This window comes from Lepus europaeus, chromosome 4, assembly GCF_033115175.1.
Source record: "Lepus europaeus isolate LE1 chromosome 4, mLepTim1.pri, whole genome shotgun sequence".
In the NCBI taxonomy this organism is placed as follows: domain Eukaryota; kingdom Metazoa; phylum Chordata; class Mammalia; order Lagomorpha; family Leporidae; genus Lepus; species Lepus europaeus.
In genome coordinates, this window is record NC_084830.1 from 110,384,493 (window position 1) to 110,412,384 (window position 27,892).

At 44.4% G+C, this 27,892-nt stretch overlaps 2 protein-coding genes across 2 annotated transcripts in view; one reads left to right on the forward strand and one right to left on the reverse strand.

The window, feature by feature from the left end:
* LCP2 (lymphocyte cytosolic protein 2) overlaps window positions 1-14,829 on the forward strand; it is a 48,495-nt gene extending 33,666 nt beyond the window's left edge. Inside the window, exons 11-21 of the mRNA XM_062189652.1 lie at window positions 197-222; window positions 330-349; window positions 443-550; window positions 2,278-2,308; window positions 4,425-4,437; window positions 5,118-5,247; window positions 6,659-6,708; window positions 9,994-10,088; window positions 10,714-10,791; window positions 12,548-12,703; window positions 13,875-14,829. Of these exons, the coding sequence (XP_062045636.1) occupies window positions 197-222; window positions 330-349; window positions 443-550; window positions 2,278-2,308; window positions 4,425-4,437; window positions 5,118-5,247; window positions 6,659-6,708; window positions 9,994-10,088; window positions 10,714-10,791; window positions 12,548-12,703; window positions 13,875-13,997 (830 nt within the window). The 3' untranslated portion in view covers window positions 13,998-14,829. The remainder of the gene's footprint in view (window positions 1-196; window positions 223-329; window positions 350-442; window positions 551-2,277; window positions 2,309-4,424; window positions 4,438-5,117; window positions 5,248-6,658; window positions 6,709-9,993; window positions 10,089-10,713; window positions 10,792-12,547; window positions 12,704-13,874) is intronic.
* A 2,368-nt stretch (window positions 14,830-17,197) lies between these two features.
* On the reverse strand, window positions 17,198-21,512 carry C4H5orf58 (chromosome 4 C5orf58 homolog). The gene is made up of 2 exons (XM_062189912.1): window positions 21,419-21,512; window positions 17,198-17,349 (listed from the first exon to the last, which is right to left on the reverse strand). The coding sequence occupies exons 1-2, from the start codon at window positions 21,510-21,512 to the stop codon at window positions 17,198-17,200; spliced, it is 246 nt and encodes an 81-aa protein (XP_062045896.1).
* Between the last annotated feature and the right edge of the window lie 6,380 nt (window positions 21,513-27,892).

Below are 27,892 nucleotides of genomic sequence, written 5' to 3' on the forward strand. Positions count from 1 at the left end.
CACCTGACTTCTCTCGGGCTTTCCAATCAGGTGCCCCTAAGGAGTCCTTCCAGGCTCCAGGTCTCTCATTGTCCCAAACCTAAACCCCATCAGCTCCGGAAGGGGCTCGGACTCATGGTGTCATCCAACTATGCTTTTCCACCTCATGCCTGTAAAGCCCCGAATCCCCCACCAACCCGCTGTCTGTATTTTCCAGGAAAGAAGCCAACATTTTCTGACAAGGTAAGCTGTGTCCCTGCTCGTCTGTTGGGCTGTTGTTTGTTTTGTGTCCGGTCCTGCTTCTCTGGAATGTGTTCTGACACCCACACGTCTTCCCTCCTGTCTTGCAGCCCTCGGCTCCAGCGGGGAGGTAAGTGGCGCCCTGTGCCCCGGGGAGTCTGCTGCCGAAGGCTGCCCGCAGGTGCATCCATTTCTCACACATCCTCTCTCTGAACTGTAACAGGCCTCTCGTGGAGCATTTATCCAAGATACAAAAGCCTCCTTTACCACCAACCACGGAAAGACACGAAAGAAACAGCCCCCTGCCGGGAAAGAAGCCACCTGTGCCCAAGTACCTGTCTTGTGTGACTTGAGTCTGTGCCATAATAGAGAGGCCACCTGCTGTGGGCGCTACATAGGGGGCCCAGAACCATGGGCAACCCTGGGTGGGGGTGGGCTCCTTTGATTTCAGTGGCTTCAGGAATCTTCAGACTCTCGGGTTGGTTGCAAAGTGTTTGGTCTTTTTGGCAAGAACTGGAGTCTTGCTGGGTAACAAGTAGAGAGGATGGCATGGCTGCTGTTCTGAGACCTCATCTCGAAGCAGTCAGTCCGGGCTGAGTTTTCCTTTGCTATGACAAAGCCTTCCTGGTACACGGGAGCTGTCTACGCCATTGATTTTTCAATACCGAGAGTGGAGAGGCAATCACGGGGGGAGGTTTGTAGGTTGCCACAAATGTCTTCCTTCCTACTCAGCCATATTTTATAATTGCACAATACTGTGGTCTACTCTGATAATTGAACCTTGGCTATAAAGTCACTTTAGATCTGTTTACTAAATGGCACACATGTGTCTGTGGCCCAAGTCAACCCTCATACCCACTTGATGGCCAGGGCTACAGCTTATTTTGTGTGAAGCCAGGATACCTAGCCATCACCTTGCCTGGTTGCTGCAAACTTCATGTCAGGACAGGGCTGAGGTATGCCTCCAACACTTGACAATTGAGTTTAGCGACTTTTTCAAAGATTTTTAAAACTTACTTATTTGAAAGAGTTATATACAGTGAGAGAGAGAGAGAGATTCCGTTTTTCCATTTGCTGGTTCACTCCCCAAATGGCTGCAATAGTCAGGTCTGGACCAGACTGAGACCAGGAGCCCAGATCTCCATCCAGATCTCCCACATTGGTGCAGGGGCCCAGGTACTTGGGTCATCTTCGCTGCTTTCTGAGGTGCATTTACAGTTTGCTGAATTGGAAGTGGAGCAGCCAGGACTCAAACCCCCACCCATGTGGGATGCCAGCATCGCAGGTGGTGGCCAATACACTGTGCCGCAACTCTGCTCCTGAGTTAAATTATGTTTGTATGCAATATTTTAAAACATCAAAAATGGATACAAAAAAAAAAAAACCTCTTAATGATCAAAGTGTCAGCATTTTAAATAAACATAGGATGAGATGGTGACAGGTGAAGCATCTGACGCCTGGGCGGTGACCAACAGACTGTCCCTCTTCCCCTACTCCCTAAGGAGAGTTGTAGCTGGCCTAGGTGGCACAGATGCCTGCTGCAGCTCCCCGGCAGTGACCACCATGTCTGGCTTGTTCCTCTGGGCCAGTTGCACAGAGCCCCTTCAGGAAAGTCCCAAAGCAGTTAACATTTCCCAGCTGCCTTCCCTTCACACCCAGGGCGAGCCCTGAGAAGGCTGTTTGAAAATGTCAGCAGAGGAGCATACGACCTAAAATCGCTTTCATTTGCTTGGAGAAACATCTTCTCAGTGAAACCTAATAGCTGCTAAAGACTCAGTCTGCTGACTCAGCCTTTTCGATGTATTTCCGTAATTACTTGCTGCAGTTGACACCCAGAACAAAGGCTGGCCTAGCTCAGCTTGCAGTGAGAGCACCGCTGGGTCAGACCCCATTCTGCTCCCTCCTCCCCTCTCTTATTCGCTGGGGTTTCTGCTTCCCTTCTTCCCACGGCTCAGCGGATTTAATTTCTCCTTATTTGATTAAGTAAACTGTACTCCGAGACTGGTTCTTTGCAACTCTTTATGCTCACTTCCTTTTCTTTGCCCCAATTCATTTCAGGCATGGATGGGGACCAGAAAGAAGAGAAAATGTAAGTAGAAAATTTCATACTGTAAATGCTTGGCACAAGGAAAACTTGTGCAGGTTTTGTAGAGGTTGAAGCTCCTTCGGGCTTGGCCTTGGCTGAAGTCCAGTGCCTGGAGCAAGGCTAGCACACAGTAGGCCTTTGAATGCCAGTGTCTCCTTCTTTGGAGTCTGGCTCTTTCCCCTGAACCCATGGCGCAGTACTGCTTAGCTCCTGCTCCCCCGAGGACTCCCAAGGTGGCTGGATTCATTGCAGGGTGAGGGTGCAGAAGGAGGAGGAGAAGAGGATAAAGTGAAATGCACCAGTCTGGGCTGCACACCAGTTTCTAAGGCCTCTGTTTGCCCCTTCAGTATAGCCACGACCTGGTGAGGACTAGGAATGGCTGCACCGAATGCTTGCCATGTGTGTTTGCAGCTATGTTACCTACTCTATGGTGCTGACTGTCCCTGCTCGCTGGGTTTCCTGGTTTTGTCACTGCGAACCCCAAGTCCAGGAACTCCCTCAGTCCCAGACAAACCAGAATGGCCACTCGTAGCTTTGCAGTTTAAGACCCAATGAGGAACCATCCTGTTTCTGTTATTGAGAAGAAATTGAGGTTCAGAAAGGGTCAGCTGCCCACTGCATGTTTCCCATCTGGTGAATAGTCAGAGTCTGAATCCAGGTCAGTACGAGCCTCTTTATGCTCGAAGTGCCCTGCTTGTGTTTAGCTTCCCAGCCCACAGTGCCTGCTGTGTCCACAGCGAGACGCTCTGTGCAAACAAAGTACTAAGATACGGTGGAGACAGGCAGTCCCACATTGCACCTGCTCACCAGCACATCATGAAATGGTCTGTGGGGGCTAAGGGAGGTGAGCCACATGGATTAAGGAGCCAGTGGTGACTTTGTAGAGGAGGTGAGATTTGTGCTGGCCATGGAATGAGGGGAAAGACACCCTCAAAAAAAGGACAGGTGCGTTCCATCTCCAGGACTGTCTTCAGCAGGGAATGTGCAGGGACACTGAGGACAGCGGTGTGGCTGCAAAGACCTAGGGGTGCAATGGAGGTGAGGTAGGACAGCCAGGGAAACATCATGTTCCTGAGATCCCGACTCTGCAAATACTGACACTTGTCATGAGAGTTGGGAAGTCATTGTTCCTGAACCAGAGGGGACATGGTTGCCACAGTGTTGAATGGTGATGCCATTATGGCGAGTTCATGGGCCTGAGTATACTTCTTAATGCAGCCCTTGGCTGGGACTCCCGGCTGGCTAACTGGCATGAGTGAGCCTGACCAAGGTCCTTCTTGCCTTGTCTCAGTGATTGGTGTGACCAGTGACAACAGATGTTTACTGTGTACTCAATGTAAGCCAAGCACATGGAACAGCTAACTTAGTCCTCACAGCCGCACTTTGAGGAAGGTACCATTTCATCACTGTGGGTTTGGCCTAACAAGTTCAAGTTGTCCCCTTCAGTCTACTGGTCAATGACAAAATCACCTTGGCTCTTTGAACCTTATTTCTTAGCTGAGGAGAAGAGACACTAGCCCTTGCCTTGTCTGTCGCACAACGTTGCCCTGAAAATAAAGATGGAGAGGGTTGTAGATGCACCTTGTGAGCTGCATTGTCAGTCAGTAAGGCCGTACTGCTTTGAAGAATATTCATGGCAAGGGAGAGCCAAAAAGGCTGAGCTTTGGGACAGACAGATTTGGGGCTGAATCCATTTCTTAAAAATTGCTAAGTTTGGAATACTGCCTGTGCATCATGTTGCCATTTGTAAAATGAGGATGTTAAATCACAAAGGGTTGCCAAGGGAATGGAATGAAATATTGCATAGGAATCTTTTAGGCACTTTGTAGATATTATCCATATTGTTGTGTCACTGAGCAACCTTTTAGGAACCTCAGAACCTATATCGTGCTACCTATATGAGGAAAGTCTCAGCTCAAAGTGTCTTTAGATGATAATTTATACTTGGAAATAATACACTGCTTAAGAGATTGACATTTTCCATAATATATTTATTATGGAGATGCAGAACTATGAAAGAAAGAACCAGGGACATTTATATGACTAAGAAATGCAATTCTTCATTTAGGAATTATGTTTTGATGATAGATTAATGTCTTTTTTTTCTTCCCTCTACTAGGATGAAGATGATGGTATGTTGAGAAAAATTTTTCTGCCATATATAACTCCTTCTTTCATTTTTCTGTTTAGGCATTCAGATGGAATTATTTAGTACATAAACCCAATAGAATCAATTAATAACTATTACATTTATATTAAGAATGCTAGTTGGTAGCTATATAACTAAATAAAACAGAATTCTTTGGTTGGGTTACTGAAGAGAACTACTACATTTATGAGTCACAGTGCAAGGTCACTTAATTGTACAGAAAAACTAAAATTGCATGTATACTTTGATAGAAAAATTTCTGATATTTATGCCCTCACACACGTGGAGGAAGAATCAATAACTACAGATAAATGACATTGCATAAAATGTTGGCGCTCATAAAACAAATCAAAATTGTGAATCACTTCTGAAATTTATAAGGTTGCCAGTTGACAATTTTCTGCCAAGTTAGCATCTCAAAAATGAGCACGAATAGAATAAATTTGTAGCAGAGAGAACGCTATAGAGCAGTGGCACTCGTAAAATGCATTCTAAGATGGTAAATCATCTAGGAAAACCTTGGGGGTGGGGTCCATCCTACCGCTTTCCAGTTTCAGCTGATCTTTTGAGTTTTTGTATCTGGCTTTTCTGAGGAGCTGCTCTGGAATGTTCTTGAGTGACACCTGGGTCCTGACGATCTATTTATTTTCTTCTCCCCTGCAGTACATCAAAGACCTTTGCCTCAGCCAGCGCTACTTTCCATGAGCTCCAACACTTTCCCTTCAAGATCTACCAAGCCAAGCCCCAAGCACCCCTTCCCATCATCCCACATGCCCGGAGCATTCTCAGACAGGTGTGTGGCTATGCCATTAAGTTCTATCTGCTCATAGCATCTGGGCCCACCTGACATTGTGGTGATGCCGGCTGCTTGGACAAGAAAGAAGTGAGCCAGAGGAGAGCAGGGTCTGAATATTTTGACTCTTAAGAATCAAAATGGAGCTGTCTTGAGAATAGCATGTTAATCCATTCCCTTGTGGCCTCTGTGTTTGGGTAGGAGGGCCACAGAGCTGACTTCTCCCAGGTCACCCCAGATGGAATGGGCTCAGTGGTAGAGAATGGGGAAATGTTTTGAGTTCAAGAAAACAACCACTGGAGAACCCCAATTCACTAGAGTTCCTCCTGCATCTTGGGGCGGGGGGGGGGGGGCAGAGAGAATGCACTTCTGTTCCCAGCGGGTCCTTTTTGTCAATAACAATTGCATTTCTCAGGAGTAATAAGGCCAGCCAGAGGCAGAGGCACAAATAGGAGAAAGCCGCAGGAATCCCCCTGCAAAGAAGCTGACAGAAGTGCCTCGGGGTGTCCCCCAGGGCGTTCAGCCCCTTGGACTCATGCTGGCCCTCAGTGTCCAAGAGAGAAGCCCAAGTCTTTACCCAGATACTGTAGACAACTCAACAACCAGCAGGACCCTTTTGCCCCTGGCGGATATCTGGGGGGATTTCCAAACTGTCTCGTTTTCCCTGGGTGCCGCGTGCCTTGATTCTCTACTGTTTCTTCTCTTTCTTGCAGCTGGTTTCCTTTTGTTGCTGTGTCTGCCATTTTTTCCCATACTGCTCCATCCTACCCGGGGCCACAACACCCATCACGGGTTCTTGAAAAGTACCACCCACATGAGGTTGCTGTGCAGGGCACACTTGTCCTTAAGGTTTGGGTTAATGGGTGGGATGTTCCTGCTCAGCATGGGTGGGGCAGATTCTCAGGGACCCCACGGACTCTCCAGCCCCACTCCAGTCCCTGTGAATGCGGTCACCCTTGGATGCAGTGCCATCCTGCGCTCTCTTTCCTTGCCTACCCCATCTTCCCTCTGCAGCCACTAGGCCCTTGCAGATCACTGTGCATGAACAACATGCCCACGAATGCATTTCCCTCTCAAAAGGGAAGTCCTCTCCTGAGGGCTTTTGCTATTCTTCACACTCCAGGACATCAAACTGAAGGCAACTTTTTAACTTAACTTTTGAATGGCCTTTGCATAGTCATAGTCGTATTGTTGCTGTTAAACCTTTGCTTGTCTTTGCTTTGTGCTACCTACTCAACTTTGGGCAGGTACATCAGGGCAGTAGTGCAATGTGTCCAATAGGTTTCTTCCCCTTCTCCAGCAGCCACGGTTTCAGTGTGGGAGGTGGGAAGCAGTAAGAAGGGAGGAGGCATTTGCAGTCTGGCCCCATCACCCCGAGCCCACCTGAAACTCCTTGTCTCTGTCTCTGCAGTAACAACAGCTTTCCACAGAGTGCCTCCCTGCCGCCATACTTCTCTCAAGGTTTGTACTCCAGTACTCTGAGTTCTGGTCACTCACTGCAGCCAACATGTCTTTGTGATGGGATTCCCAACACACCCCAAAGCCTTGTGAGGTTTGGTTGTTTCCTAAATGCACCTGACTTCCTCACTCAATATTGAATTGTCTGCAGTGTACCAAGGGTTGTTGAAATGATGCCTAAAACACCCTAAAACACACACACACACACACACCACCAAGAAGCTATCCCTAAGTCCTCATCTTCCCACGTGGAGCTATTTCTTCTGTTTCCGTGCAGAGCCCAGAGCAGTTCTTGGCTTTCTCTGTAGTTTTAGGTTTTCATAATGAGTCGGGAAGCATGTTTAAAATCCAGATGAAGAGAGCCCAGCCTCCAAGACTCTGATCCAATTAGTCTGGAGTGGGGCCCAGGGCCTGCATTTTAATAATAATACCTCTGAGTATTTGTTTGCTTAGAACACTCTCTAACAAATGTGCATACAGATTCCCGGAAATTGTGTGAAAATGCAAATTCCCATTCAGCAGTTCTGGAGTGAGACCTAAATTGTGCATTTCTAACAAGTTGCCATGACATTGCTGGGCCACTCTGAGGAACAGCAAAGGCCTACAAGATAGGACTAGTTGTGTTTCTTTTTTAATCTTAAGGCTTTCCAAGTGACTATCATATGAAAGCTAAAATGGTCATGTGAAAAAACACCAGTGTATGTGTATATTTTAAATTATTTATTTATTTGAGACACAGAGAGAGACAGAGAAAAAAAGTTCTTTTCTGCTGGTGCAGTCCCCAAATGCCTACAACATCCAGAGCTGGGTTGGGAGCTGAAGAACTCAGTTGAGCTGGGAATTCAATCTAGGTCTTCCACATTGAGTGACAGAGACGCAATCACTTGAACAATCACTACTGCTCCCAAAGTCTGCATCCGAAGAAAGCCGGAGTCCGGAGTCAGAGCTGGGACTCAAACCCAGACACTCTGAAGTGGGACCTGGACATTGTAACTGCTGGGCTAAACGCCCACTCCCCAGTGTCCTGCATGTTTAATAAAACTATCTACTGGGTATTTGGTTTGAAATAGAGAACTATTTAAAAGTGTGTTTTAAATAGAGGAGTACATTAGCAAGTTTGACTCACGCTCAAGGATGAACTTATTTCAAGGGCACATCTATTGTATTCAATTGGATATATTATTCCATATGTGATGAGGTCACACTGCTGACACTAATTTTCATTGTTTTGTATGCACTTGAGGGCATAGTATCCAAATTCATGACACGGCTTCCACAGTACCTCCCCCCACCCCTCAATTTTCCACAATCCCCAGAACTCGCTGTGTTTTGGAACCCACATTTGTGTTACCTGCCTGGTCCCAGTAGCCATCTAAGTTCCAGATTCTTTAGCAATATTTCCCAAAATAAGTTCCGCAGAGCTCTGGCTTTATGAAGTGGCGACGAGGATTATTAATACAGATCTTTCATTTTGTGTTTGCAACTTTAAATTTAATTAGATCTTCATTTACGTAGATCCTTTGTCTCCCTGAGGCTTCTCCACTGGCTGCTCCCATGTTAAGAAGGCAAAGGTTGTGTTGTGCAGTGTCCACAAACCTGTCACAGCTCCCTGGAGGACATGGTTATTCAGGGTGGCAGGTGACTACAATAAGATGTGCACGTGCTTGTCTACTATAAATTACGGCTGCAGGGAGCTGGCCGACTCCAAAACAGCCATGTGCTACAGGCCTGGTTCTCTTCCTCTCCTGGACTGCTAGATTTCACTCGTTCAATAAGCAGTGTAGCAGTGGAAAGACGGGACGGGGGAGGTCTGTCTGTCTGGGAACCTGCAAGAGGAAGGCGCTGGAAACCCAGAGCCTGCCTTAGCTGCTAATTTAAAAACAGAGAAGGCTGCTTTCAGTACTCCTGGTCCGAAGTGTGGGGCCTTCCCAGGTGAAGTAGCTATGTGGATGTGGTGCTTGTAAACGTGCCTATTCCCAGGCCCTAGGCCGGTCGAGGTCCCTGAGGGATTCTCACTCAGGTACAGTAATGTTCAGGGCCACGGCTTGCCCTGCCACTGTTGCACACAATTTGCTCAGGCTCTTGAGCCTATTTCCTCCTACACAAGATACAGCACCCACCCTGCGGTTCTCTGAGGGTGCAGGTAATGTACACACAGTGTCCTACTCAAGGCCTGGACAAGAGAAGTACTGAGGAAACAGTTGCTGAGTGAGCAAGTGGGTGACGGAGGGCTAATGAAGAGAACATTCAGCTAATAGAATGTTCCAGTTTGTTACAGCTGTTCTAAACAGCCTTGGCAACCACAGTCAACACAACCAAAGCTTTCCTGCGAGAAGGAAATGTATTCTCATAAAGTTTCAGGGAACTGAAAACACAAAAGCAGTTTTAAAGAAGGTGAGATGGGAGACCTGGTTGAACAGAAACTCTGTGGTGTCTTTTGTGTGCTGGGCAGTTCTACCGCTTAGGGAATTCGGTAAGGCACAGCAAGTGTGGCAGGCCTCGGATGCCCTCGTCCCATAACGGGGTCCTGGGTTGGAGTGTCAGCTCTGCTTTGGAGTCCAGCTTTCTGTTAACGCACACCCCGGGAGGCAGCAGGTGATGACTCAAGGACTTGGGTCCCTGTCACCCAAGTGGGAGACTCGCACTGAGTTCCCAGCTTCTGCCTTTAGCTTGGCCTATCGCCAGCTGTTGTAGGCTTTTGGCAAATGTGCTTGGAAGATTCAATCTCTCTGTCTCTCTCTCTGCCTTTCAAATAAATACATTAAAAAAAAAAAAAAAAAAAAGAACAGCAGGCAGTGTTGGTCCTAAAAGCTAACAATATTCTCAATTCATCTTGTCTTGGGTACCTTACATTTCCTTTGTGAAACAACAAGAACATAAGTATCGTTATCACTGCAGTGTCACTGACCCAGCTGTTGGGAATCCATTCTGAGTGTGTGGATTTGCCAGAATGTATAAAAGATCTGTTTCTGGAATATTCCTTTTGATGTGCGTGTGAAAACGGTGACTTTTTCATCAGCGGATCTAGTCACTTTATATCATGTTTCATGCACATTTAGGAAGTCACTCAATTTGAGGTTTCACTCTCAAAGTTTTGCTGGCATGTTTTATGAGCAGCCTTGTGGTTTTGAACAGGTGAACATTATTTTTGAAGCCCTGTTTTCTTGAAATGTGAATCAGTAGAACAATTACAAAGGTGGGCATGTGCTCGTCGTGCACCTGTGTGTGTGATGACAGCGGTAAACCATAACTTACAGTAAACTGACTTTCAAAATATGTACTTCGAAGGCTCCAGCAACAGATCACCTCTCAGAGCTGAAGGCAGGAACTTGCCCATCCCGGTGCCAAGCAAACCCCAGCCACCATCCCCTGGGGAAGAGGAGGTATGAAGCACATGTTTTAACTTTTGTTTTTCCCCCTGACAAATGGACCACCACAACCTCCCATTGAGTACTCTTCCATACTTTTATCATGGACTAGTTTTTATGTTCTTTTCTTGAAAAAAAAAAAAAAACATTTTAAAGGGAGGATTCCGATAAAAAAATATGTTCTTTTTCTTGGTATTCTAGCATACTCCTCCAGGGGCAGATGTGTGTTTTGCATTAAACAATGTAAGACATAATTATATTTTTCATCTGTTTTCCAGCTTATGACCTTGAAAAAGTCACTTACCTGCTCATTAACAGTTTTTTTCATTAATAGGTTATTACTGTATATTAAACTGAAGAAATTATTGTACCTTTATCTTTCCTGATCAAAGGCTCCAGAACATAAGCAACAGTTATTCACAACTTCCTTGGCAGCCCATATCCTGATAGAAAGCAGTTCACACACAATGTCTTCTATTTAGCCCTACCTTTGTGATTCTGCATTCAAAGTGAGCAAACAAATGTTTCAGACCTCATGGAACTGAGGCGGTGATTTATGGAAATTGTTACTTGGAAGCTTCGCTTTTCCCTTACATATGTAACTGCAAAATGTATTCAGTTTTAAAATTTATATTTTCAGAATTCATTAAATGAAGAGTGGTATGTTTCCTACATTACCCGACCGGAGGCAGAAGCTGCTCTGAGAAAGATAAACCAGGTATTGTGCTAGAGTTTATTTTTAAGTAGTTATAAATATTAATAGAAAGAGAAGGGAACTGACTTGTGTTGAGCACCAGTTATGGTCTAGGAATTCTGCCTGGCGCTCTTCCTATGAGACCCATTAGTGCCAGCTCACGTCTACCAGCATCCATAGGAAGATTCCTAGAACTGGGAACCATTTGGATAGCAGAAAAATCTCAATTAAGGCAATCATTTGGTTGGTAGAATCTTAGAAGATTTTATTAATGAAAAGTATTTGTCTTATTGAAGGAATCATTTGTGTCAAAAGGATACTCCCTTTCTCTCAAATTTCTAACATCTTATCAATTCTATCTTCCTCTTCATGTGGAGCTGCCAGCTCTCAAGGCAAAAGGGCCTATACTGAAAGGGATAGCAACTTTTTGCCCTTTCTCCTAGAAATTTCTGGCTAGAATTTAATAATCTGTTAAACAGATTCCCCTGTGGGCCTTAAGATGAAGTCTATCAGAGGGGAAAGGAAAGTGCCTTCATTGTTCACTTCTGACTTTCTACAACAGAGTAGTGTTTGGCCTCGCACTCAGGTTGCCCATACTCCAAACAGGGGTACCCAGGTTTGATTCTTGGTCTGGCTCCTGTTTCCAGCTTCCTGGTAATGCAGACCCTGCAAAGTAGTGGTGATGGCTCAAGGGATTGGGTTTTTGCCACTGGATTGAATTCCTTGCTCCTGGCTTTGGCCTGACCCAGTACTGGCCATTGCTGGCATGGGTGGAGAGAAGCAGCAGATTGGGGGTAACCCCTCTCTCTCTCCCTCTTAAATAAATGATTTTTTAAATTAAATTCTAGAACATTCTTTCTCATCCTTAGCTGCATATTTAAATCACCTGAGCATTAAAAAAAAATTCTGATTCCTGGGTCTCAGTGGAAAGGTCTTATTTTAATGAGTTGGGGGTACCGTGGGGGCTTCAGAACTCCCCCAGGCGATTCTAATTCCAAGCTCTAGGCTGAGGCTATGAGTCCCTGATCCAGAGACATGCTTGTTGAGCAGAAACGTTCCGACTGTCTTAATGAACCTGGAATCAGAAGAGCAGGAGAAGGGCAGTGCTGTGGGCGGATGGCTATTTACAGCCATCACGACTTAGTACACAGTGGAGGAAGTGGTTTCACTGAGTCCTCACCGACTGTTTTAATGTTAGATCTTTATAGTATTACTATTAGGTAGCATAATTTATAGAATGAAAATCGGAAGTACAATCACAGCACTAGAAAATACCAGGGAAAAACAGTGGTGAGAGCGCAGATGGTCCACATTCATTTTCAGTCAGGTGTGTGATGCACACGCAAGAATGTTAAAGGAGATGAATTTCAAAGGTATCTGCATGGTTTCCGACTTTGGATGTAGAAAGGAAGAGCTACGAAATGAACTCACAGGAAGGAGAAAGATTTATCTTGTGTTAACCAATAAAATCCCATTTCTCCTGACCCTTATGGAGTCAATCACCTTTTATTTGTTTTACTACTGAGGGGAAAAAAAAAATTATCAAGAGACTTTGAAGAGGTCAACCTGGAAATTCCTCTGATAAAGTCTCTGTTGCCTCTTTCTTCATAATCAAAAACATCCAGCCCCGTGGGCTCTGTGGTTGTTTGCCGAACTGAATGTTAGTTGACTCATCATCTGACAGCTCTTGCAGTTCCCTAGAGATCTCTCTGCTGCTCCGACAGGCAAGAAGAGTATTGACTTTTACTGCTCCCATAATAACAAGAACTTATCCTCTTAGGATGGCACTTTTCTGGTTAGAGACAGCTCTAAGAAAACAATAAGCAACCCGTACGTCCTCATGGTGTTGTACAAAGATAAAGTTTACAACATCCAGATCCGTTATCAGGAGGAAAGTCAAGTGTACCTGCTGGGAACTGGACTCCGAGGGAAAGAGGTAAGGACTCCACGTGGGAAAATTTCCCCCAATTCTCTTGGTCCGCTTCTCTGCCTATTCCCGTGAAGCCGCTGCTGCCTTCTCTGGGAAACCACACCGCACAGCAGCTTCACAGGCGGATCCTCCCTGTTAGTGAAGCTCTTTATTGACTAGAAGGGAAATAAAGCAAAATATGAATAGTGGCTAGTTCTGCCATAGGCGTCTTTCTCAGGGAAATGCAGGCTAACATTTAATTTTGAAAACCTCTAGTGGGATGGTGCCAATGGCAAGTCCTGTCCTTTATTCACCTCTGTGACACTGTTTTAATGTAAAATACAGCTATTTTGAAAAGCAGAACCACCTGGGAAAGGGTAACCACTAGGCTACTTGCTGGGGTGATTATTTAGACACTTGGGCCTTTTCTTATTAAACATGGAGGTCTGGTTCTGTGAAAGTGGCCAGCTTGCCAAAGACAGTTCCCTGTGCCCAGCAAAGTTTAGATTCCCACTTTTTTGCATGGAAAAGAAACCCCAGGGGTGAACTTTCAGAAAGGAAGCTAACAACTAAGCTGAATGTTCCAGCATGCCCTTTAAGCTCATAGTTCCAGGAGGAAGATCGACTGCATCAAACATTCCCCAGAGGAGAAGCAACTCACCCACGACTTACACATGCGTAGCCTGAATCACCTCACCCTGCTGGGCGGCCTGAGAAAAGCTCCCTTCTAAATATGCACCAGAAGTCACCGAGCTGTCCCAAGCAGGACTGTGCACTTCCCTTAAGAACAGGCTCTAGATATCACATCTACTCACCAGGAACCCCGTGTGACTTCCTGATTCCTTATACCTCACAACACTGCTAACAGTTAAGGCAGAAGTAGGGAAATCAGAAACAAAAACCTAAAACAGAAAAACCCCGAGGCAGAGGTATCATCCTTAGAATGTTCAGGATAGTTGACCTTCTGTGTGAAGCTAAAATATCAACACATTTGTCTTTCACCCATGATCTTTTTGGATGTTGGTTAGGAATAGTTGTTAATGTTCTATAGGAGAATCACTATATTGTTAGCCAAATTTGACATTTTCTTCCACAATCCCCATAACTGAAGAGATGAGATACAGTATGCAGATACATTGAGGATGAAATTCATGCTGTGCAGTCCACCGTTGACTTATCTTTGTTTTGACTTTTTCAGGACTTTTTGTCTGTGTCAGATATTATTGACTACTTCAAGAAAATGCCACTTCTGCTCATTGATGGGAAAAATCGAGGCTCCAGATACCAGTGCACATTAACACATGCTGCAGGGTATCCATAGCAAGTTAGCCAAGCATATGGACCTTCCTCCTGCCTCTGTTGCCAACACAAGGAGATCCATCAACTTTGGTGGATGGATGAGCACTTAGAATGGACTCCAACTCAACATGAACACAGAATTTTGCCCTTCCCTTTGAAAAAGAGTTTGAAACAGAGACTGTCAAATATCCCATAATTTATTTATTCTTCATTGTAAAGTTAATGGGTAATCAATCATGTTCACACTAGAAGCCTAGTACTGTGCTATAATAATTCACTTTCACAAATGAATCTTTGGATGCTCATTTCAAAAGTACAGTAGTTTACACCATTAGAAAAATAATTTGGGGCAAGTTTTAAAATACTGAAACAAATAGCTTTGGTAATCCATAAAACTGATTTAATAGCCAAACCTTTCTCAGTGAGAGTCAATCATCAGCTTTATACATGTAATCTGAATTATATGATTTCTTTTGTCAGCAGTAATAATTTAAGTCTTCAAAAATCTGATTTCATTCCTTCTTTGCTGTTTTTTTACTGGTGAGATTTTTGTGTATTATTTGTATGAAAAGATAAATGCATGTTGGGATAACTTCCTGAGTTTAAAGTGGTCTTTTGCTTTACTTTTGGGTTCCTAAAACAACTTTAGTGTGCAGTCCATACTATACGTCTTTGTTTGAAAGCAAACTTAAGCTACAAACACCAGCAGAAACCATTTTTAAGGTAAAGAGGCCGTATTATGTCATATGCTGCTGGGTTTAAGTGGCCGCTTCACAATGTCCCCATAGCCGCACCCACATTGCAGCCCATCCCAGCTGTGTCATGGAGACCTTACTGAAAGCTTCACAGGGCAATGAAGGGACAAGGCTTCTACATAGGAAGTTCGGATTAGGTTTTCCTACCAAGCATGAGAGGTCTTCAAAAAAGTTCATGGAAGGCCTGTTTTATTAAAAAAAAAAAAAAAAAAAAGGATGAGTTTCAAATTTTTTGTGCTAAATTTTTTTAATTCCATTTTCCACTAACTTTTTGAGGGGCCCTCATACTGCATTGTTCTTTTTTGTCTGTGACAAGTCTGCCATAAAGCACTTCTCCTCATCCTTCCCAAATCAGCTTACTAAATTCTTTAAAGCAATTCACTTCTTCACTTCAGTTTACGAATTTCACTTAGCAAAAAGTATGGTCTTTGACTTATGGTTGTTTTTTTTAATCTTCAGTAGTATGTTGGGGTGAAAGCAATACATTCAAACTCAGTAGTCACCTACACTAGTGATGTGGGGTCCCATCCTCTCTCCCCGTGCTCAGCAGTGATGAACACAACTCCCAGTCAGCCCTGTCACCATGAGGGGACGCAATGGATACTCTAGCTACTGTATATGGTGTTGCATGTTTTATACAGGTATTCAATAAATCACATGATATGCAACATTCCAACAGGTTTTGTGTTAGATTTTTTTTTTGAAAGATTTGAAAGGCAGAGTTACAGAGAGGCAGAGGCACCTGCTGGTTCTCGCCCCAAATGGCTGCAATGGCTGGAGCTGTGCCAATCTGAAGTCAGGAGCTTCTTCCAGGTCTCCCATACAGGTACAGGGACCCAAGCACTTGGGCCATCTTCCACTGCTTTCCCAGGCCTTAGCAAAGAGCTGGATCAGAAGAGGGGCATGAACCAGCGTCCATCTGGGATGCTGGCATTGTAGGGCATGGCACAGTGCCAGGCCCCCTTGTGTTAGATTTTTACCTAACTCTAGGCTCGTATGTTCTGAGTGTGTTTAAGCTATGCTAGGCTAAGCTGTGATATTTGATAGGTTAAGTGTGTTAAATACATTTTAACTTACGATGGATTTATTGGGGTATAAGTAGAGGAACATCTGGAATAGGTAATTAACAAGTAATAGCCTGATATTCAGCAAAACAGTGCACATTTGTTGTTCTGCAAGCCCCTTCCCTTTGGGGTACTGGTTATTATTGCACAAGTTTATGAAAAACAAAAATTTTTGATTTCTCTGCTTAACCTACAAGTTTTTGAGTGCACCTTTATTCTCATGAGCTAATAAAAGGAACATTGGAAGGAACTTAGAAGGGACCAGGTTAGAACTGAAGATATGCTAAGAAGTATGTTTAATGTGGAGACTTAAATAGTGGTGCTAAAAATATTTTTTCACAAAACCTCAACCTTAGAAATCAGAAGTCAAGGTCCAGAACTTGGGAGTTCAAAGACAGAAAAAATTGCATTTATTCATGTTTATTCAACAGGATGTTCAAAATGTTTTACTGCCTGTTCCCTGTTAGAAACTGAGCAAGGGAGTGGGGAGCAAGGATGGCACACACCCCAAGTCCTGTTGTGGAGTGAGCGCCACTTCTGTCTTGCTTCATAGTATTTTATCCTTTATATTCAACAACTAAAATGGAAAACATGGTAGATTTAAAAGCGATTCATGCTTACAAGGCAAATAAAAATGTATTTTAAATCTCTTGGTGGAAAGTGACAAATTAGGAATTTTTAGGATAAAGGTGTGGTGTTCCACGGTGGTGACTGAAATGATAGGAACCTGAAGCTCGGCTATGCTGTCGTCCACACCACCACCGCTGGTACTTCTGCAGCTGCCCACTGCCCTGGTCCACTCCTCCAGCCGAGCCCTGCCCGGTGCAGCAAGGCCCCGAGTTGCACTGATTCTGAGCGGGACACAGGCACCCAGACTTGGCCCCCCTGCCTGAGCGGAGCCAGAATAAGGTAAAAGATAAGCAATGCTCCCCATGGCATATTTGTGCCATAAATGAAATAAATCAGTCACTCTTTGGAATATTAATATTGAAGGACATTCAACCTAGGGGTTAAGAAGCTAGTGGAGACGCCCACATCCCATACTGGAACACCCAGGTTCAATACCTGACTGCAGCTCTGAGCCCCGGCTTCTGCTCACGCAGACCTTCCCTGTCACTTACGTGGGAGACACTAAGTGTGCTTGGTTTCTGGCTCTAGTCTGGACAAGTCAGCTCTTGTAGGCATCTGGGGAGTGAAACAGCACATGGGAGCGCACTCTCTCCCTACCTCCCTCCCTGTTTCCCTCTCAAGTAATTTTTTAAAAAAATGAACCAGGCTTCATAAGAATATTAAATACTTATTTACAACTTCACATTATTTTTATTTTGTTTTTTATAGTAAGTATATTAATAAACTCAATACTCCCAGATAATTCAATAATAAAAACAGACATTAACAAGAAATCAGACAGAAAAACTGTTAGAAGAAAGGGGTGCATCTGTTATTTCAGATTCTTCAAAGAGAGGATTGCTTCTTTCTGCTTCCTGTGAGTCCTCTGTCTTCACAGGATGATTAAACTGTAGAGTGAGGTCACAAAGTAGTAACTGGGAGAGTTCTGTAGAAAAAGCAGAATATTTCACGTGTCATAAACTATGCATTAAATAGCTATTCCTCATTTAGCTTTTAAAAATGATTAAATTGTCCGATGGCATTGCTGCATTGTCTTCTAGTGCCCAGGGTTGCTGCTGAGACTTCTCACATGATTCTAACTCTTAATCCTGATGACTTTCTCCTCAGAAGCTTTACAGATCTTTTGTTCTCCCAGTACCCTGAAATGTCATAATATTGTACCTTAGTATGGGTCTACTTTCACTGGGTTGGGTTCTTTCATTGTAGAAACTCCTGCTCTTCAGTTCTGAGGAATTCTATACCATTTCCTTAATGAATTTCCCCATCTACTCGACTGGCTGCAATGACTCTTCCTTCACTGATCTTGTAAACACTCTTCCCATGCCTTGCCTTCCAGCATGTTCCTTCTCTGTCATTTTGCTCTATAAGGGAATTTTATTTTTATTTTTATTTTTATTTTTCTACCCTTTGAGTTTTCATGTCTGTTGTCAACTTTGAATTTCCAAGAGCTCCTACTGGTCTCTGTTTTTAGTATCCTATTCCTTCTTTATGGTTACACCATCTTCCCTTAGATTCTCCATGAATATTAATGTAGTTTCTTGACAGTTTTATCTTTACTCATAATTTTTGTTCCTATATGTTGGTTTTGTCATTTTTTATTAGACTCCTCAAAAATCTGCTATGCCATAGTTGTTTGCTCACATTTAAGACCATGGCACAAAAACAATTGGAAGCTCCGTGTCCATGGTAGTCTAGACAGTGGGGTGATCTCGTTGGATTATTTTGTTGTGGAAACCTCTGCTATCAGTATCTTTAGGTCTTTTCTCTTGGGATGGTCAGATTCCTGAAAGAAAGCTCTTAGAGGACATACATCTGGCTGCTACTGTTCTGAAAGGAAAATTTTTGAAAGCAGAAATACAACTTGCTGGTGTCTTGGTAACTACATGAAAAAAAAAAAAACTGGGGGTGGGGTGGGGGTCTTGTAATTTAGTATATAAATTTGTCTTAATATCCCTAATTTTTAGTATTCTCCCTGAGCTGTGGTACAGGCTATAGGCCACAGATGCCTTGTTTCAACTTTGAAATTTCTGTGACAGAGAAGGGACACATGACAGTTGCCCAGTTATATAGAAACCTCAGGGGTTTGTAATTTCTGAAACAATTAGTCCTTCCACTATTAACTTTCTAATAACCCTCATGTTCAAAGGATTCTGGTGTGTATTGAATCTTGGGGGCGATTTCTTGGCTTTACTCAGTCAGTTTAGAGTTCAGAGTTAGACTCTAAGCTTCAGACTTGTCTGTTTGCTTCTATTTGTTTCCTGTTTTATTATCTCTTCTTGTGATCATTTTAGATTTTTGGTCTCCTAAAATCAATTTAAATATCAGGTCTATCAGTGACTAGAATTGTTTGACTTTGAACTTTCTCAGAATATTTTTGCATCTCTAAATGACAACAATTCCTATCTCATAGGGTTGTTATAATTAAGTTCACTTATGTAGAGCTCTTAGAAGAGTGCCTGGATATGGCATGCTGTCTTAGCTATTGACATTGTCATTTGGGGGAGGAAGTGAGAGTAAACAGAATGTACATTTAATCTCTGTTCACCAGAGTCTGCCCTCCTAGCCTAATTTACATGTCCCTCATATTCTAACTGCTTGAATTACCCATACACTTTTTCAGAATGTGCCTATCAGATTGATTATTTCTAATTTACTTTAAGAACAGTCTCTGGGGCCAGCGCTGTGGCGCAGCAGGTTAATGCCTTGGCCTGAAGCGCCCGCATCCCATATGGGCAGCGGATCGATACTCGGCTGCTCCACTTCTGATCCAGCTCTCTGCTATGGCCTGGGGAAGCAGTAGAAGATGGCCCAAGTCCTTGGGCCCCTGCACCCACGTGGGAGACCCATTAGAGGCTCCTGGCTCCTGGCTACAGATCAGCACAGTTCTGGCCATTGCGGCCAACTGGGGAGTGAACCATTGAATGGAAGACTTTCTCTCTCTCTCTGCCTCTCCTCTAACTCTTTCAAGCAAAATAAATAAATCTTAAAAAAAAATAGTCTCCAAACTGGGACAATTAAATAATCAAATTTGGCCAAGAATCTCTAAAACTCAATAATTGTGTTTAGAAAGTTCAAGCATCCAGAACTATTTACTCATTTAATAAACATTTGCCAAGTACGTATTCTGTCAAGACACTGTATTAGGTGCTAGAAATTCCCTTACAGAGTTTATAGTTGAACAGGGACAGGAAAAATAAATCAACATACAACTATAACACAATAGGTGATATAACAGGGCAAAAGGAATACCAAGCCAGCTCAGAATGGTTTATCAATATATTATCTCAACTAATTAAATAGGGGTTAGCCTGGTGTGGTAGAGATGGGGTGTAGCAATGGAATTCTAAAGTGTTATGTGTTAAGGCACAGACACAAAACAGCACTGTGGATATGAAATAGCTCAACAGGGCTGAAGCACAGGGCACACAGGGAGAAAACAATCAGACTGGAGAGGCAGGCAGGGGGCTGATCTCAAGAGGTCACACAACTCATCCCAGGAGGCTTGGACTTTTATCCTGAGGACAATGGTGAATCAATGAAGGTTTCCAGATTTGCAATTTAGAAAGAGAATCTTCACTACAGTGCTGACATTGGTTTACAGAGATGATGAATTAAGCAAAGCTAATGAGATCTCTTTAGAGTCCTCAGAGCCTAGGTTAACAGGCACTGTGAATTTATGAGAGAAATGTAGAGCCTAAAGCACGTCCCAAACTCATCCGACACAGAAACATGGGCTTTGTTTTATTATGCACCATCTATTGAGAAAGCAGGTTCACAACTAAAGTCTGGGAAATGCTGCCCTAGGAAAACACGTGGGAAAAGCATAGCAGGCACTCACTATTTGGCACCTAACTAACAGTCACTCCTCTCTTCTTCTTGGTTGCTTAACTGTATTTCGTCTGAGGTGCTTCTCTCTCCAGCTCCAGCAGCAAGTTCTGGCTGGTCCGAACTGGTCTTGGCAGTTTCATTCTCCTTGGCCAGGGTCGCTATAGGCATGTGCATGCGATGCAAATCTGGCCAATGAAACGAAAAGGAAAATGTACTGGAGGGGTCTGGGGAAAGGTTTACATGCCAGACAGCGTCTGTACTATGGCTATCTCTGGAGGTCAATGACCATGAAGAGTGATAGAGTGAACAAGAGCATGCAGATGGAAAGAACCTAGTCCCCAAATCTTTCAATCTCTGAATTAAGTTTAAGACTGGCCTTCTTTGAATCTTCCAGTTATTCCTTATGAGTCATATTGACAATCCAGTTCTTGCAGTTTAAGGCTTCATAACTGACTCAGAGGCTATCCTCAAATATCCAAAAGTTGTTATAAGAAACAACTATTCAGGGCACGTTCATGGTTAGAGGTAGGACTCACAGAAGGAAGGAACAGGGGGACTGATTTAAGCTAGTATATGAGGACCTTATCTAAGATGGAATGAGCCAACTAGTGAAATTCCTCAAAGTATTCAATCACAGAAGTTTAATGTGCCTGGGATAAAATAAAAATATGTCGAGGAGATGAGTTGTTACACATCATGACATATATGGTTTAATCCTACTCTGTGAATCTACTTCCTTTTCAAAGGAAGAACCATAACTCACAGAATCAAACTAATAATTTTAATTCAGAATGAATGTTAGGGGTTTAGTAAGGATTCATGAGTAAAGCTGTTGAATTTTGAGAAGTGTGACATTCATGAAACAGTGTGTTTAAAGGTAGGAAAGAAATTTATAGAGGTTAGGCAACATCATAAGCTTGTTAGTGTCAGGGATGAGAATTCAGGCCTGCTGCCTCCCAGGTCAACCCTCAAATATCATTTGTCTTTCTAAATCTAGTTCATATTGCATTGCAAAGAGTGATCTAGTTCATACTGCATTGCAAATATCTCTAAGAAATTCTGATTAGTAGGCAAAATTTAACTATACTACAAAAGGACAAATCACCTCTACTATCTGTTTTGTAACAATGACAATGCAAACATTTTTACAGTGATAATACACTTACCTTTCATCTTCTTTAACTCCAAAGAAATTGTATTAATATTTTTAATTATGGCTTCCACCTTTAGCTTATGGTCTGCAACATTGTTATGAAACATCTGATTTTATAAGACAAAAACAATGTGTAAATCAAGTATTCATTTGTACTTTTAAAAAACAAATTTTCAGTATTCAAAAAAAAAAAAAACAAAAAAACACCTATTTCAAAATGGAAATAATTGTGAAATGTCTTTCCAAATGGTTGTAACTTTAACCTAGTAAAGCCCATATAACATTTTTCCAATGTAAACACTACAACTGAAATTCTTAGGATGAGATTCTTGCTTCACACCACATCCACAAGGGCCCTTGCCATGGGATCAAGATGCCCCCTTTTCAGAAACCCTCGGCGCTGACAAACTGCCTTGCAATCTGTCACGCTGCAGCTTCTCTAATTTTCTTAACTCAGAGTTGTTTTCTAACCTATTCTTCAACGACAGGGCCCACATATGATTTAAGTACACAGTAAAATTCCACATAAGATTTCATTACAATGTGTTCCTAGAAGGATGGCAGGACAATTATTTTAGTGTGAAGAGCGAAGAGTAACACACACTTCTGTTTTGGTTAACTAAAATGTGTAAATCAACCCCTTACTAAGTTATTCAGAAAATACAGTGCTTTAATCAATTGCGTTTGAAATATAAGAGACGGTTTACTAGAAACTTTACTCTCAAAACGACTTGAACAAATTAACTAGCACACACAGCTCCAGCAATGTGGCAGCTGGGTGATGATGGGTCCCACTGCTTGTCCAAAATGATGGAAAACTAACCTTTCCGTCAACTCTTGCCTTTATCTTTTCCAGAACCAAGGAGGTTGATCCTGTAGCTCCCACTCACTTTAGGGCCACTGTAAAAGAAATTTGTTTTCCAGATATCAATGAATAAAAGATACTTCACACCCAGCTCCAATCCCCTGTATGATAAAAAGTGACTGCTGACTCTTCCTTGGGCATGATTAACCAAATGATTCAAGTTTGAGAGAAAAGGGCTATAAAACAGAAAAGGGGTGGTAGAATTTAAAAACTTTAAAATGAATTTATAGAATTTTAAAACTTTAAAAATAAATTCATGTTAAAAAAATTAAAACCAAGAATGAAGCAGAAGCTAAATGGGCAGAAAACACCCAAAAAGTTGGCTCTGCACCCCGGGGGTCTGGTTCTCCAGGGCTCCCTGTGGCCCAGCGGCCGGGCTCAGAGGACATGGCCGGGTCAGGCAGCCATTAGGCCCACGGTTTTCACCCAAGGCCAAGCCCGTCCTCCCGCCCTATGGATGCAAGGGAAGCCCTCTGGCCTGCCCAACGGCCTGCTCTGGGATCAAGATCAGCCTAAAGCAACCTAGAACTTTCCATAGCCCCTGGCCACCCCAATGGCATTAAAACTATTCCTCAAAAGCATTTAGAGTGACCCTGGCCTGCCCCGGCCTGTTGACAACCAGGGTCCCGGCCTGGTCTACCCAGCGAACTGCTCCTTTACGTCTCAAGGGGAAGAGCCTCAGGCCCTTGGGGGGGTCGCACGAGGGAAGCCCCCAAGCCAACCCGTCCATCTGTCCTCTCAGAAGCTGAAGAGAAGCCTAAGCAACCTGGTCGTTCCCACGGTCCTCACCCTCCCAAGCTAAATGGAAACAATTTTGAAAAGAATTCCTAGTGACCCTGCCCCTGCACACCAGGCCCCATCCCTGCCCTGCCCAGCCCTCTGCCATCCAGTTATGCCCGGGGGGCAGCCCCAGGCCCTCAGGGACCCCCGGCACGGAATCCAGACTGCCCACTCTTAGGGGCTGGACACTGCGCCTCGGGCGGCCTCGACATCCAACGCCTCACCCTCCCAAACCCCCGCAGGCCACTGCAAAACACAGAGCTTCCGTCACGACGGACCCACCCAACCAAGCGTCACAGACGTTGTGACCGCTCGGCCGGGCTGGCAGCCGTTGAAAGCAGCCGAGGCCTTCCTATTGGCCAGCGTTTCTGCCTGGGACTTTCTGATTGGCCAGCTTCGCCGCCCAGAGCATCCTGGGAGCTGTAAGTCCCGAGGCAGGGCGTGGCCGAGAAAGTTCTGGATGCGAGGCCGCGTGTGACCGTTGGCGCCTAACTGCCTCCTCGAGGCGCCTCGCAGCCGTTAGCCGCGGTTGATTTTCACTGGACGGGGATGTGGTTACCGTCACAGGCTGGCCTGAAACCGCCTCAGTTTGAATCCTGCCCGTTCTCCGTCTGCGCGAACGGCAGACAAGCAGCGCCACCGCGGAGGCTCCAGTGGTCATCCCCCGTCACAGGGAGTGATCGCCGGCTCCGTGTTTTATTTCGAGGGTTAATGAGATAACGCATCAAAGGGCTTGGCAGATACCTGCTCGGTAAATGCTAGCTATGTCAGTCGTTACAGATGAGTGCGGAAGAGCTGAGAGGCGCAGGGGGTTTCTTGGCAACTGGGGAGGCCGGTCAAGCCGCCTTTGCCGGATTTCCAGAAAACTCTGCCACAAGCACCCTGAGGGGTGGCCCCAGGGATTTTTCTGGGTGCCGCTGGGAGTTGTTCTACGTTCCGCGAGGAGCTCGGGCCGCCAACAGTTGCTACCCAAGTCTTTGCCTACTCCAAGCCTCCCCTGTAGCACACGCCAGCCTCCTGAACCAGTTAGTGCCCTCCTGACAGGCCGGATATACCAAGTCTGCTGGGTTTGTTATTATCCAGTTAGTTTTGGCTTAACGCAGAACTTATCTAATGCAGAGTTAGATGAGGCTGCACAGGGGAGAACCGAGCCCCATTCCTAATGATCACTATGGGATTTGGGAAAAGAATAGCTTCCTTTCTCTGACCCTCTGTTTCCATAGAGGGATGTGTATCATGAGTAATTCCTAAAACTCACACATTGTTGGGCCACTGACATGACTGCTTGCAATAATCTTATCATTATTATCTTTGTATTTTAAATTTACTTCATTTTAAATTTTAAATTTGCTTAAAACTCTTTGTATCAATATAAATGGAATACAACACAAAGTTGACAGTATTTCTCTAGAAACTCTTGCTTCCTGATCAAGTGACCCCAAAGCCTCATCTGCTTTGTTAAAAATGTGTTCTTATTCAGCGTTAGAGTGATCAGAGACAGTTTAACCTAAACTGAGAGAAGCTTCTTGCTATAATCTGAGGGATTAAGGGACTTGGAAGGGATGTAACTATGCGAGTAACATTTAATCTCTGTGTCCTGCATAAAAAAAAATCACTCATATCACTAGTGGGACATGTGCCTGCTTTGCTGAACCCCAGATTAGACATTGTCCAATGTCCCGTCCTGTCTAGGACTAATGACATCTCAATGTGCTATTGTTGGGCACCAAAAAATATGTTGTGCCCAGATCATTAGATCCCCGCAGAGACGCCCAGAGTCGATCACACCGAACTGCAAAAGCAAGGTTTATTCGGGAGTACAAGCCATGACAGGGACCCCATCCAACCAACTGGCACAGCGGAGGAAGGAGTGAGGCCCCGGTCTTTGGGAGAGTTTTTAAAGGAAAAAAAGGGCTACATCAGCAGGAAAAAAAGAGTCACATACAGCATGGAAGCTCTGGGTACAGGGAGTTACAGCGGGGGCTTACAGCACGGAAGCTTTGGGCACAGGGAGTTACTTTGTTCAGCAATCTCTACTGTGCTGTCCTTGGTCTACCGAGCTAGCTGTTGCTGGTAAGCTTTGATACCTCCGGAATGCCTGAATGCCTGCTTTTACAAGGACTCAGGTCTGTTATGGGAAACGGAGGCTGCTTTTTTTATTGTTTTAAAATGGAGTCACTTTGGTTCTTCACTATGTGTATGCCCCCTCAAAATTCCTGAAGGTAGCGTGTACCCAACACAGCAGTTTCACACCAATCTCTCCACCAATGCTTCCCTCACATAATATTTGAGCACTTTTTAGTCTCTTCTGTTAGTTGCACTGAACATTTTTCATCTAATTCTCTGAGTGATACAAGGTCAGGGGACAAACACTGAGCATTCACTGTAAATCATGCATTATGTTAGGATTTTTTATTATTTTTATTTATCTGAAAGTCAAGCAGCATTCTTCCATCTGCTCGTTCAGTCCTCAAGCATCTACAACAGGAAGGGTTGAGCCGGGCAGAAGCCAAGAGTCTTGGAACTCAATCTATGTCTCTCACATAGGTGGCAAGGACCTAAATACTTGGCCATCACCTACTGCCTCCCAGGTGCACATCAGAAAGAAACTGCAATGATGGGGAGCAGAGCTGCAGCTCAAACCTCGGCATCCAATACAGGCATCCCAGGCAGTGTCTTAGCTGTTGTGCCAAATGCTCACTCCCAGGTTAGGAGCTTTAACCTGACACCTCACTGAAGCAGCTATCACCCAAGGAAGGAAGGGAAGCTTTTGTTAGTTTTTGAGATTTATTTATTTAGTTAGAGCAAGAGAGAGAGAGCTCATTCCCCAGATGGATTCAAAGCCTGGGGCTGGGCCAGGTCAAAACCAAGAGCCAGGAGCCTCATCCAGGTTTCTCATGTGGGTGGCAGGGGTCCAAGTACTTGGGCCATCTTCTGCTACTTTCCCAGGTGCCTGGGCAGGCAGCTGGATCAGAAACGGAGCAACTGGGACTCAAACTTGCACTCTGGTATGGCATTCAAGAATCACATTGGGGCTGGCGCTGTGGAGTAGCAGGTAAAGCCGCCGCCTGCAGTGCCAGCATCTCATATGGGTGCTGCTTTGAGTCCTGGCTGCTGCAATTCCGATCCAGCTCTCTGCTATGGCCTGGGAAAGCAGTAGAAGATGGCCCAGGTCCTTGGGTCCCTGCACCTGTGTGGGAGACCTGGAGGAAGTTCCTGGCTTCTGGCTTCAGATCAGCGCAGCTCTGGCAGTTGCGGCCAGTTGGGGAGTGAACCAGTGGATGGAAGACCTCTCTCTCTCTCTCTTTCTCTTTCTGCCTCTCCTTCTCTCTCTCTCTGTAGCTCTTTCAAATAAATAAATATTTAAAAAGAAAGAAATTAAGAACATTAACAGTGAGAGACAAAGAACTAGTGTTGCTATTTTAGAAACACAAGGATAATTTAACATCAAAACAGATGGAAGCAAACAAAAGGAAAACTATCTTTTCAGAGTAAGAACAGCTTAGGGCCGGCACTGTGGCTCAATAAGCTAATCCTCTGCCTGCGGCGCCAGCACCCCAGGTTCTAGTCCCGGTTGGGGCACCGGATTCTGTCCCGGTTGCCCCTCTTCCTGGCCAGCTCTCTGCTGTGGCCCGGGAGTGCAGTGAAGGATGGCCCAAGTGCTTGGGCCCTGCACCCCATGGGAGACCAGGAGAAGCACCTGGCTCCTGGCTTCGGATCAGCATGGTGCGCTGGCCGCAGCGGCCATTGGGAGGTGAACCAACAGAAAAGGAAGACCTTTCTCTCTGTCTCTCTCTCTCACTGTCCACTCTGCCTGTCAATCAATAAATAAATCAATAAATAAAAGAACAGCTTAGCAGAAAGCTTCCTGGATGAATCCTCCCCACACCCCACTCCACTTGGATGCAGACAGGTGAGAACTTCACTTCAGTCCTGCGTCATGTCCACCTGTGAGTTGTAAGCAGCCTAGACGACAGTGGGAGAAAATAAGGTGTTTAGGGGTAGACTGAAAAAAAAAAATAGGTGGGCAGACATAACAGTAATACTGAGAATGTGGGGCTGGGCACTTAGGCCTAATGATGAAGACACTCATGTCCTGTATCTGAGTGTCTGGGTTTGATGCTAAGTTCAGGTTCCTGACTCCTGTTTCCTCCTAATGCAGATCCTGGCTGGGAGGCAGTGGAGATGGCTCAAGTGATTGGGTTTCTGTCTCCTGCTGTGGGAGATCAAGACTGAGTTTCCATGGCTGGCTTTGGCCCCTGGCCCAGCCTAGGGCCATTGTGGAAATGTGGGGAGAGAACCAGCAGATGTGAGTGCTCTCCTTCTCTGCTTCTCATTTAAAATAATAATAAAAATAAAAAGATTGAGACTCTTGAAAGTCCAGTGGTGCTGGGAGCTGGGGCTAGGTAGCAGGTGGTGTCCTGCTCTCCCAGGCACACTGAGCCCATTGGAGGGTCTGTCAGACATTTGCAGAAAATGTGGATTAGGATCCTCATTACCAGACTCGAAGGACTCTTGATACAGCTGAATGGCCTCTCATCCAAGTGCTGATAACCTCTTATGAACAGATGCAAAGAACTGTCACTTGGAAGGGGTCATCATTATGCCATTCATTATTCACAAAGAAAATCAACTTTGTGTGTTTTTTAAATAAGTGTTATAGGAAGGAAGAAAGGAGATTAAAAATGTTTTAAAAAATTACAATAATGTATTTGCCTCCATAAAATTGTCTTGGAGCAATAATAACTACTGCTTGCAGGGTTTTTTTTTTCCCCCCTAGGGTGTTTTTCCTCCTGATAGAGATTCTATCTGTATTTTTTTCAAAAGGAAGTAAAAACTTGA

What these genes read in the sequence shown, in the direction of transcription:
- C4H5orf58 (XM_062189912.1), bottom strand. Translation starts at nt 21,512, where the DNA reads ATGTTTCATAACAATGTTGCAGACCATAAGCTAAAGGTGGAAGCCATA. An exon ending in GGAGTTAAAGAAGATGAAAG is followed by an intron (nt 17,350 to 21,418) that starts GTAAGTGTATTA and finishes CTTTTTCTACAG; the next exon opens with AACTCTCCCAGTTACTACTT.